Below are 12,595 nucleotides of genomic sequence, written 5' to 3' on the forward strand. Positions count from 1 at the left end.
TGGTATATTGATCTTTTTCTCAGGTTTGGTTATGGTTATATCGTGTGGGACAAATGGATAGTGAATAAGATGAACTGAGGTATCTCGAGTGTTCGGGGTGGATGTTGCTGCATATATGGAAGACGTGATGTTGTGGAGGAAGATAATTGCAGATTGGGCACATTACAATTACCATTAAACTAGAACAAGAAACCAAATTAATTCTGCTCTCTATAAACAGGCTTCGAGGTTCCTTGCGATCAAATGAATTAGTTCAGTCTCTACCAATAGGTTCCTTACGACCATTACCCGAACTATAAAGAGAGGGCCGCACTACTGCATAACACTTAAGAAGTTATCCTTACTACAAGAGAACCCGAGAAGCAAATATTTATAACAACCAAATCACAGCTCTAGTAACTCAGCCCCTTCCAACTAGCCAACACATCCACGATGATCTTTCCCCTCCTATAAGAGCCAACAAAAGAGCGGATACAAAGTTGCCGATGCTCTATGATTGTCGGAAGTGGGGAAATCGGTGGGAGAGTGGATCCGGTCACCAAGTGATGATGGGGTTAGACTTGATCACCCATCAGATGAAGAACTTAGCTAGGTACAAGCAAACCACCCGAGCCACACAACATATATGGAAAGTAAAGCATACTTAATCTGTCCTCGAAAAATATTGTCCTCTAAAAAATATTGTTCCAAATGACTTACCCTAAGACCTATACCAAATTCTCGTCCATCTCAAATCTCTGTACTACGTGCTATAACTCATAGCAACACACATACACACAGTACATTTAACGTCCATAGATATTGGAAATGGTCATACCATTCATTGACACAATTTGTTGTTTTTCTCCAACTATAGTACTAGCAGCACTAGCACTGATCACTTCTTCCGTACAAAATGACGGTTTTGTAGGTTCTGGTAGTGGCACGCTTTCGTTTGTCAACATAGATATCACCTCTGACATGGTAGGCCGATTGGCTGCATTATCCCCCACGCATAGTAGACCAACAATGACGCATCTTAAAAACTGATCCATATTACATGAATCCCGCAAGTTTGAATCCATTAGTTGTAGCCCTGCACCTTCTTTCCATAACTCCCACGCCTGAAATTAGCGAAGTCATCATATCAGATCATTTAGGATATCAGAAAAAGGGGTGCAAATTTGATTACTGTAGAGATTTGTTTGACATACATATCCTACTAAATTGAGTACGCGACCATCATTGTAGAAGCTGTTGTTTTTCCTACCACTTAGGATTTCAAGCATTAACACCCCAAAACTGTAGACATCAGATTTTACGGAAAAAACTCCATTCATTGCGTACTCAGGAGGCATGTAACCACTGCACCAATTGGAAAACAAAAATTTACCTGTATGCATATATCTGCAAAATCTGCATGCTAGAGACCAAAAGCAAAAGACAAGTGTGTACTATTTACTTACAGTGTCCCAACAATCCTGCCTGTATTTCCTTCAAGTTCATTATGTGTGAAAATCCTTGCCATACCAAAATCAGAAATTTTTGGATTCATACTTTTATCAAGTAGTACATTACTAGCTTTTAGATCTCTATGAACTACTTTCTTTCTCGAGTATTTGTGCAAATAAAGCAATCCTTGAGCAATTCCTTCAATTATGCTGAAACGCTTGTGCCAATCAAGAAGAACGCCTTCAGTTGTATCTGGCCAATACAAAGAGATTAAAGTCAGATATAATCTCACTTATATATGTATATGTATATGTGCGCGCGCGCGTGTGTGTATATGTATATGTGCGCGCGCGCGTGTGTGTATATATCAGAGAGTTCAAGAGTAGACCCTCATCATTTGCGCAGTTTCTCCCTATGGCATGAAGTACCATAGAAATATTAGGTCCTCATTCAGGATGATCCTTACCAAAATCAGTCAAGTCAGAAATTATTCAGTCACTTGACTATCTTTATTTTCAGCCAATGGACTGTTTATCTGCATAATTTCAAAGAGCAAATAGTTTCCGATACAATTGTTTTTTGCAAGCTAGTATGATCCTTGAGGAGGACCTAAAGGATGGACGTTTCTGATTACTGTACTGCATTGCTGAGTAGCAAAATGGAGGTCCACCCTTGATCTTCATGCAGATATATATATATATATATATATATATGTGCTTTTGATTGAAAAAAAAAAAAAAAAACGTGGATATACATCTGTTAAGTAAATATATCACAGATACTAAGATCAAACTGATATGTTGACAACTGAATTACCAAATAAAAAGTAGTCCAGACTTTTGTTTGGCATGTACTTATATATCAATATCCTCTCTTCCCCATGAACGCAAAATCCAAAAAGCTGCACAAGGTTTGTATGTTGAAGTTCATATATAAGGATCAATTCATTCTTAAACTCTAATGTTCCTTGCCCTGAGCATTTTGAAAGCCTCTTCACTGCTATTTCTTTTCCCGTCAACAATTTTCCCTGATGATTAATCATATTTCCATCATATATATGTATACGTCAACAGATAAAAAAGGCTATTATATTTCTTAGCTACAAATGGAAACAGAAAATACATAAAAGACCCTTTGTTACCTTATAAACAGGTCCAAATCCCCCTTGTCCAAGCTTGTTTTCTTCAGCGAAGTTACATGTGGCAGCCATGATTGATGCATAGCTAAATATGCTTAAATCATGTCCCGTGACCAGCAATTTGTTCTTATCAATCTCATCCTCACCTATTAAGAATAGTATAGAGACAGAAAACGTTATAAACGTGAAGTTGAATCTGTCTAACAACTGCATATCATGCATGCTTAATTAACTAAACAATATACCTGAAAGTTCTGATTTTCTTCTTCTTCGTAGATGACACAAGATGCAAAAGGCTATTACCACAAGAGTGGCAGTAATAGCCGCCCCAATCCAACTCCATTTACTTGTTGCACCTAGAGAGTCGGGATTAATTAATCTTTTTCTTACCCATTTTCGGTAAAGAGACTGGAATTTAAGTATTAAGCATTATATGTAGCTTCAAAGAAAAGAAGAAGAAAAAACAGTCAATGCCATTTATTCTAACCAAACACTGGAGACTTACTATTGTTGCTGGGTGATGATTTTGGTGCCATTGATCTTACAAAACTACTTGCAGTACCCGGTTGATCGAGGTCTTCAAGGAATTCACAATCTTAACTCCAAAATCGGCATCCAGTTGGATACAGAGATAGAAAATCGAATCCAAGGCAGTCACAGTTTTGCCTGCAAGTGTCCTCACAATCAGTACTAGTAATATTAGAGGTTGTATTTGAAACATCCTTAAGCCAGTACGGGCATCTTGAAGTGGAACTCAAGATGATTGGTTTAAAGTAACCCTTTTTTTGCTGAAATTGTTGGCCACCCTCCGCCCTACAAGAATCAGTTAGCTGATCATTTGTCTGGCACCCTAGTCCATCAGTGTTATTGCCACATTCATCTGCTCGTGCAATGTCAAGTGCTGATCCATAATAATTAAAGAGTCTGCCATCGAAGTTCAGCATCCATTCTGCTAAATAACCATTTTGATCATCATCACTGGCTGTGTAAGTGAGGTACTCTTCCTTCTCATTTGAAACAATGCTATAATTGAACATAAGCCTTTGATCCGGTATGATAAATTCAAATCTATTACTACTTGTGTTGTAGTTTCCGCTTCTCCAATAAACCACCCCTCGTCCACGAATTTCCAATTGGCGACCATTTGGGTCCCAACCAAGGGTGAAAGGCCCAGACAGTGGATAGAAGAAGTCAGTCCATGACGTAAGAGACCAAATGTGCCCATTGCTATGGTTGACACCTAACTTCATGCCTGGTAAAAAGGTGTCTGTTGGATAATCAAAACTCTGCCACCACACCTGCTTTGTTGATCCATCAGAGTTCAGCTCTTGCAGGATAAAATTCCCAGAATCCAACAAAGTAGCCACAACATTACTACTACTTTTTGGCGCAGAGCCAAGCACTATAGGAGGATCGCCACCGCCACCTTCATTGTTTGTAATGATTTTTAATGTGTTGTTGGAGTCCAAGGTAAGAACTCCAAAAGGGTATAAAACAGGCGAGTCTCGGTTGCCAACCCACGCCTTATTTGCACCAATTCCATTTGGCCGCCTGATATTTAGATAGCTGTAGTTGGAATTTGAAGCGTTTGGCAAGAAAAGCAAATTGAACTTCCCGGAGGCAGAAACTAAAGCACTTGAGGAATTGAGAGTGTCGCCAATTTCGAGTGTGTCCCCAATATTGTCTGCTGCAGCAACATGACAACTCCACAAGCTTGAAAGAATGATCAGGAAAAAAATGAAGAGTTGATCAAACCTAAACCCATGGCTAATGATCAGAAGGTACTTTCCTCTCTCCTGATAATCTTGAAAACCAGCAACCATGATCATCACATTAACCATGATTAAGTTCAAGTATTGTCTACTGCCCTAAAATGCCTTAGAAAATCTTAACTTATAGTGCAAAACCCATCATAAAAATGAAACATATATTGATCTACTTTCATGACGTGACAATCAAGAAGAATACATTTTAGTCAGACAACAAGAAGAAGAAAAAATACAAAAAAAAAAAAAAAGGGCAACTAATAAAGGTGACAGGTTGTCTTTTTGATTAGTTAGATTACGATATTCTTAGAAGACTTTGGCTCACTTAAATATTAGGACTGAGTACGTTATGAGAGATTCCTGGAAAATGCAATAGAAGACTTTCACTCTTAAGATCCCATGGAATAAAAGAAAAGTTTATAATGAGGAACAAAAGATAAAGAAATACTCTATTCTTCAAACCCGGCATATACTAATGATCCTTGGATGTTATTTGGAGATTTTATGATACAACTTTTCTTGATAAATGTCTGGCAGTGTTCTAGTTTTCAACTCTTGGTGCAATAAACAATAGGATGATGGTTGCTCATGAAAGATTGGATAGGATCATACCGTTATTTCCAGGTAATAATTTTCAACATATTGTTTATGCACACTAAACAAAACTATTCAGCTATTCTAATAATATCATCTCTCATGATGAAAAGTCTGGCGGTGTTCAACGTGTAACTAAATACATCGATTTTGTTAACTTCTTTGAATGATGCAGGCCCTGTTTCTATGCTCTTCACTGGTGGTGCCTTTCATTGGCACAATAGCATCAAGATGATACCATTGAACACCAGCATTGACCTGGATAGAACTCCCTTGATGGCTCCTCCTCGACAGGAAATGGCTATCGTTTAAACTTTTGGGGAGGCTTTAGTCAACTATATCAAGGAAGGAAACAACAACTGCTAAATCTTAGTCAGCTCCTCCACAATACAACATGGAGAGTGACAAAGAGTCAACTCCTTTTCTTTCTGTCATTTGCAATCCTATAAACTTGATAGAAGTAGTTTAATAATTCCTGATAGGTTTAGGGGCTAGGACTTGCTTGCATCTCCTCTAAGTCAAATAGTTTATAATACATAACATGATGTGATAGACATGAAGATCCAGCATCATGCAATATGTATCCTAAATTTAAATGACAGTACTACTCTGCTCAAAATTATATAAAGCCAATAAAATGACCATAGCAAAGACCCAGTAAAGGATGCTATTGGAAAAGGTTCCTAAATATGACAATAAAGAAAAAATGCAGAGCATTAGTTCTAACAAAATGAGTTATGACGATGAAAGATTGAAATTAAAAATAATTATTTGGCCTGCAGACATTATAAAGTAGCAATTTTCAATTACCCCCAAGTCACAGTATATTATAAGAACTTTTATTGAGATGACATATTTTGTATGCATCATTAATATTCCTAGCACAAAATTTATGTCAAGAAGACATTCAAAGTCAGATATTAAGAACATGACACTTGATTGAAAGATAAACGTGGTCTGGGAGGCTTTGGCTCTGTTTAGAACAGAGCTGTTAAATTGACATCTTGTTGTAGTTTAAGATGTTCTGTGGTCTAAAGATAAGGGTTCTTTAATTCATTAATTAGGTTTTTGCAATAGGAAGAATTTATCATGTCAATGTAGAGCAAATAATCGAGGGATCAAAAAGACCTCTCTTGTTCCTGATTTCAGGCCTAATGGGATATTAGATCTCTAGACAGAGCTATTAACAGAAAGAGAAAAAACTCTTGCTCAGTAGGATAGGATGAATACACCAGTGGTATCAGATGCTAATATCTAGAATTTTAATCGTAAAGCCCACAGCGTTCTTTTTAACAGAAATTCTACTTCAAGTTTCAGACTCTCGGCTTGCAAGATTTTACCCTGAGGCGTAATAGGTTTTATATAGCTCCCACACTATTATACAAACCATCTTATAGTTTCGGGATGTAGTTTCAAGAAATGGCAGGACAGATGAGAACTTGAGTGCAAATGCACAAAATTCAAGCCATATATAGTTACCTTCCTGGATTTATTAGAAACTAGAAAATGACTCACTATTGAAAATTGTGAGTGCATGTGAGTATCATATGTAATAGACAAGAAGGTCATTGTGCTCTATGGTGAAGTTGAAGTCTTGAAAATGCCTCCAATAACCCTCTTCTGAACACAAGAAAAGCCAATGGAGGATCAATCCAATGAGACTGATGATCAAGAGATATCTACCCAGCCACATGGCAGAACAGATACTGCATTCATGGTACAAGGGTAATGTAGTGCCTATTTAATCTTGTACAGTCCCATAAGAAGAACCAGATCTAACGTAACAGATACTACTCAAGGGTCTATGTGTTGAAAATCATATAGTTACAAGGAAGTGTAGAGGAAGTTAATCGAAGCGGTGATTATATTCAGTAAGAATAGATAGAAGTTCAATTGCAAACATATTTAGCACATCAATAGCTGCTGATTCTAGCTAAAGAGGAAGCATACCTTTTACTTGATAGCAGTAAAGTTTAAAGTGACGAAAAAAGATTATATTTCTGACTTAGTTCCTTTCAGTTTCAACTACTGGATGATCTTTCGTTTTCGTATCAAAAAAACTAATGGATGATCTTCACAGCATTGTTCTGGATTCCATCTTGTGATCGGCACTCTTCAATAGTTTACATCTCCAAATATGGTGGAGATTTTGCACTATGACCACTTCAGCTGATATCAAGAACTAGCAATGTCTTCACAACACCTCCACAAAGTATTGCAATGTATATCAGATCACACCCTCATTTGCTTATTTGCATCACCATCTCCTCAGATAACACAATCACCGCATATTCAGAATAAACAACAGCTGGATGATGACGGTCGGCAACAAAGCCCACACCGTATGCAATTCATGGCATGACACCCCAACTTTTCAATCTAAGATGAGAATAAGTCTTACAAGAATAGGGAAACAATGCTCTTCTGAATCTCATGCTCTACCAAGCTGGTTATCACTCTTGGGACACTTATCGTCAACTATCTTTTGGCATTTTACACAATCCAATAAGTAAAATCCCTCCTCCATACTCAATAAAACCACTGCTTATCTTTTGCCACTGTAAATTTGTAATAACGGCTCTCAAAAGCATACCCAATTAATCTCATTATTTTGTTCTGCTTCCACTGCGAAAAGTACCCTACACAGACATAGAAATCCTTAAGAACCCGATCGGCTTAGGGAAGCCTGAAGCTAATACTATCTTGGACATGGGGTCTTCTCTTTACATCTAGAACCCATTAGACTCTACAAGAACATCAAAATGCTAGAATTTTTCAGACCCACAACTTCCTGTTTCTTTATCTCTTTAAGTAGGGGTGTGCAAAACACGGTACAAACCTGCCAAACCGGTCGAAACCGACCTGTAAATATGGTTTGGTTAAGGGTTTTTTAGTGTTAAAATATGAAAGCCGGTTCAATACCAAACCAAACCGTTTATGAATTGGCTTGGTTTGGTTTTTCTTTTACTTAAACCGCGAAACCCGAACCGACTGGTATGTATTAAATATAATAGGAAATTTTTTTTAATTTATATACATAATATATATATATATATATTTATTTGTGGGTAGTCTTTTATAAGTAAGTTATAAATCTCCAATTATAATTTGATTATCAAAATGATATACTACCATATTGAATCCTAGACCCAAATAAGTGAATCATTTTGAAACTATTTTGGATTTTGATTATTAAATTTTTATTATTGAGATTGAGTTTTAGTATTTTTACTATGAATTCGTAAACAAACGTCAATGCTATATAGGTTAAAACCGCCTTACCGACCGAACCAAACCACTTTAAATGGATTGGATTGGATCGGATTAAGTTTATTTTCTTCGATGACCGGTTGTCTAAAATGTCTAAACCGCTTACTTTGGCATAGAGATGGTTTGTAATCAAAACCGATCCGATCCAATCCAATCCGCGTGCAGCCCTATCTTTAAGAGTAGAGCAAATTGAAACAAATGCTATTGATTTAAAATCAAACAACCAGCAACCCATTTTTGCATTTTCCAAATCAATAACACACAATAAACAGAGTTAACCAAATATAGAATAGAGGAAACTGGACACAGTAGCACAGCACTCAATTGGAGAACTCATACTAATATTAAGATTATTCATTTCTAAATGTTCTGAACTTTGCATTTACTATCAGTTATGAAGAAAGAGGGCATCAAAGTTAAGAGCTTTAGGCTGAAATCGTTTAAAGATTGGAACTTTATTTGTAAATTTAGTTTTCTCTTTGGGTATTACATTTGATATTTCTGAGCAGAATAGAACGAAAGCGAATACCTGGTCGGATACGACGCGGGCGACTCCAGTCATGAGGAAAGCATAGGCGGTGAGACTGTCCCTTCCAAAAATAGAGGAGGATTGCAACCGATTACCTGCTCAGTCGTTGCCATTTTATTTTCGTTCGAGTGCAGAGTCGCGTGAAAATCATATGGCCCAAGACGTTGCCGTCTTTGAAAAGTCAAAAAAGTCTTCCATGAACTTTCTACTGAAACTCCGACTTGTTTATTTTATTTGAAATCGTTGATTTTTCAAATAATTAAGGCACCCTTGACCCTCCATACCTCACCTTAATTTACTGGTCATTCATGGTTAACAGCATTCCAATGATCAACTTATTGTGCTTGCTCATCAGCTTCTCAAGCTTCTGGACTTGTCATGGTGCAGCTGCACTGTTCATTGGAGACATGCTTAATCCAGGGGAGGCCCTCAATTCCTCGAGCTTTATGGTCTCCGCTTTGGGGGAGTTTACGTTGGGATTCAACTCCGGCTACCTCATTCTGAGGTGCAAGAACTATACGGTTTGGGTCGCCAACCTGCACGCTCCGATTTCAGACCCTTCGTCGGCGCTTCTCACCTTGGACAGGAACAAAACTGTCCTGCAAATTACCTTGAAAGGCAAGAATCCCATCGTTCTTTACTCCTCTTCTTATGATAATTAATAGTATCAATGATGTTGTGGCTACCCTGTTAGATTCTGGCAATTTAGTCCTACGAGAGGTGAATCAGGACGTTTCAAACTCTCCGTTGTGGCAAAGCTATGATGGTCCTAATGTGGCTCTTAGGCCGGGGATGAAATTAGGTTTTGATGATGGTCTTTGGAGTTGGCGGGAAAGTCAGAACAGCCCGGGGTCAGGGTCTTTCAGCCTTTATTGGGATTCCGGCACACGCCAATTGCAAGTTAGAAGAAACGGGGATCTTTAGTGGACTAGCGAACCATACGAGTATGCTCATTTCCGTAATATGAGAATGGAGACTACTTCAGTTACACTGTCGTTGGTGATCCAAATGGCAGATCAGCCTGGGTGCTGGACACAGGTGGGGAGCTTTATGATGTTATCTATAACATTTCTATTGCGTCAGCAGGTCACTGTGATGGCTATAACACCGATGGCCACAACGGCTATATCCCCGATAGTGGAACATGCCAGAGATGGAGTGGGCGGGCCACTCTTTATTGTCCTGTTGCAACATCCTCTGATGCATCTATGCAGCAGGCTGCAAAGGCGCTCCTTTAGACCAATCAGTATGAACAACTGAACAAGTCTATCAATTCAACATAGGAGGAGACAAATTCAAGTCGATGTGGGATTTATGAATGTATGGCTACTTGTTGGATGGACTGTGACTGCCTTGGTTTCGAATTTCTCTTTGATAATCAGACTAGATGTCGATTTTGGAGTGTAAAGTATTCTCAGGTCCTTGAAGATCCGGATAGCTCTGCAACTAAATATATTATACCAGGACTAGTCCCTACATATAAACTGCATTCTCGAACAAACATTAATGGTGTTTGGACCCAAAATGAGCATTTTGGCCTGACAAGGCACGTCTTGGAGAAATTGAGCCAATGTCAGTGGCTCAAGCTATATATTGTCGACAAGTTCGAAATATATATTTAGAGGCTAAATAAAGCCTACTGTGGAAGTATGGAAATGGAAAGTCAACTTTAGCACATTTTCCTACTTCGGCTAGGAGAAACCGAGCTAAACAGAAGGGGCGGAAGACTAACCAAATGAAATCTAAATGAGCTAAAACTTTCCAGATTAATACTAGACATCCCAAGGATCATTTCTTATGAAGAGTGACAGAGCTAGTTTTGAGTGGAAGAGCTTCAAACAATCAGTCCAATTTTCTACAGAAGCAAAACTGGAAAACTGGACCTGTAAGAGGTCCAGCAGCATTTCCGGCCCAACCGCATGGAATAAAGCTCTGAAAATTTGTCAGGATGATCTACACTCATAGTGGAACATTTTTTATGAAGAAGTCGAAGGCTCATTCTGAAGTCTTTTTGGAGAAATAATTGAAGGAATAAAGGAGCCGAAAGTGATTCAAAATCACTCCAAAATTCATCATTTTTACCTCCATTATCTCCATTTAGTGCTCCACCTCCACCTCCACTATCTCCATTAGTGCTCCACTATCATTTGTTTAAGGCCAACCACTTTGGCATGGTAGCCTATAAATAGAGGTTACAATGAAAGACTCAAAGACACATTCACAAGATCAAAACATCTCTAAGATGATCTAAGTTCTCTCTAGAGCAACCTCTCTAAGAGCAACTCTTCTCCTTCTCTTTCTCTTACCGGTGACTACACTCCAAGTCCCAGTCTCCTCAGGAGCCGACTTTCAGTACCACCAAACCTTCTGCCAACGTGCTTCGGTCCTAGTCTCCTCGGGAGCCGACTGCAGTACCGCGACCACAACGGTTACGTAACCCAGCGAAGCTAAAGTCACGCTTTAGCAAGTTCTCCCCACTTCCCGGTGATTTCGATCTGCTCGACCTACAACGTTGAGTATCGATTTGGTGATACAAGAAAAAGTCCTCGCCACGAGGCACAAAAGAATCCCACGACGAGGTTGGTGCTCTCCTCGTCCACAATCGCTTGAAAGACGTCAGGTCAAGGGACACCCCCGACGACCGCACCAGAACGGTGCTGGCACGCCCGAGCAGAAAAGAGACTGTTGACCAGCTGCAGCAAAACTGGAGCCAAACATTTTGGCACGCCCAGTGGGACTTTAGTTTGGTAAGGGTTTGTGAATTACAACGGAATAGGTGAAGTCTCTTTTGTTAATATTGGCCTAAACTCCTTATTGGTGCCTAGTTTAGGTCCCTTAAGGTTAAGGGCGGCTTTTATTAACACTTGTTGAACTGTCTACACACTTATGACCTTTCTCATCTTAGTAAGCATAGCCTATGTGAAATGGTGTCTAGAAAGGGGACAACGTTCATGACAGGTTCTTGAATCTAGAAGTGCGTACAAATGGGCCTAAACCACTAAGTGGGAGTAGCTTATGCCAAAATAGATTCTGCCTCTCTTGTTCGCCCTCCCCCACTGGCCATTTCAGTAAGGTTGCCCAAAGGATTTGAAAGAGAATTTGTGTCTAGGCGACTATACTTGGGCCGCATGTCCAAACCTTGATTCACAAAATCTTATTAAATTCAGCTACTCAGACATCCAAAAGCCATTGGGAAGTCAAGCGCAAACCCTTATCAAAAGGTTTACGTTAACTGCCTGAAACACAAGACCTCTAGTTACAGCCCGCACTTTCGTGTAGACTGTCGTGGTCTTTCTGACGAACAGGTAATCCGAAGATTTTCTCTCCACTCACCGTCATCTGACATGTCAACCAAACAGGGAGGAAGTCAACAGCCCACCACTGGGGTTAACAAGGAGCCTATTATCCAGCTTGCTGGGACTGGTAATTCGTCCAACACCACTCAGGTGGTGGGAGGCGAAATCTTCTTGGATGGTTTTGTGCCCATTCCTATCCCACCAAATGCGAGCATAGAGGAGAAGCTTGCCATCTTCCAGCAGAACAATGCATCGTACTATGAAAAGACAAGCAAAGGGTTCGCGGAAGAGCGAAGAAAGATTGACGACCTTGTTAATCAGGTCCAAACCCTAGGGCAAGGATTGCAGCAGACACAGGGGCGTTTGGATAACATGTCTCAACGAAGCCAAGTGAACCATGATCAGCTCGTGACCTTGATTAATGACCAGGCTGCCCAGAACAAACACATCGCAATAGACATCGCGGCTATGCGTAAAGATGGGTCCAATCTCGCGACCCAAGTGGCCATGCAGCAGGCCAAACTGGGACAGGCCAAGGAGGTTCTGAATAAAGCATTGGGAGATTCCAATG

The 12,595-nt window shown here is 39.5% G+C and overlaps 2 protein-coding genes across 2 annotated transcripts; both read right to left on the minus strand.

The window, feature by feature from the left end:
* Positions 1-660: 660 nt before the first annotated feature.
* LOC112165391 (G-type lectin S-receptor-like serine/threonine-protein kinase SRK) lies at positions 661-2,963 on the minus strand. The gene is made up of 5 exons (XM_040505753.1): positions 2,960-2,963; positions 2,629-2,715; positions 1,446-1,683; positions 1,194-1,344; positions 661-1,103 (listed from the first exon to the last, which is right to left on the minus strand). The coding sequence occupies exons 1-5, from the start codon at positions 2,961-2,963 to the stop codon at positions 786-788; spliced, it is 798 nt and encodes a 265-aa protein (XP_040361687.1). The 3' UTR covers positions 661-785.
* LOC121048858 (G-type lectin S-receptor-like serine/threonine-protein kinase CES101) lies at positions 2,823-4,410 on the minus strand. The gene is made up of 2 exons (XM_040505754.1): positions 3,075-4,410; positions 2,823-2,925 (listed from the first exon to the last, which is right to left on the minus strand). Exon 1 carries the CDS (start codon positions 4,408-4,410, stop codon positions 3,166-3,168), a length of 1,245 nt encoding a protein of 414 aa, XP_040361688.1. The 3' UTR covers positions 2,823-2,925; positions 3,075-3,165.
* Between the last annotated feature and the right edge of the window lie 8,185 nt (positions 4,411-12,595).

This window comes from Rosa chinensis, chromosome 5, assembly GCF_002994745.2.
Source record: "Rosa chinensis cultivar Old Blush chromosome 5, RchiOBHm-V2, whole genome shotgun sequence".
Classification (NCBI taxonomy): Eukaryota; Viridiplantae; Streptophyta; class Magnoliopsida; order Rosales; family Rosaceae; genus Rosa; species Rosa chinensis.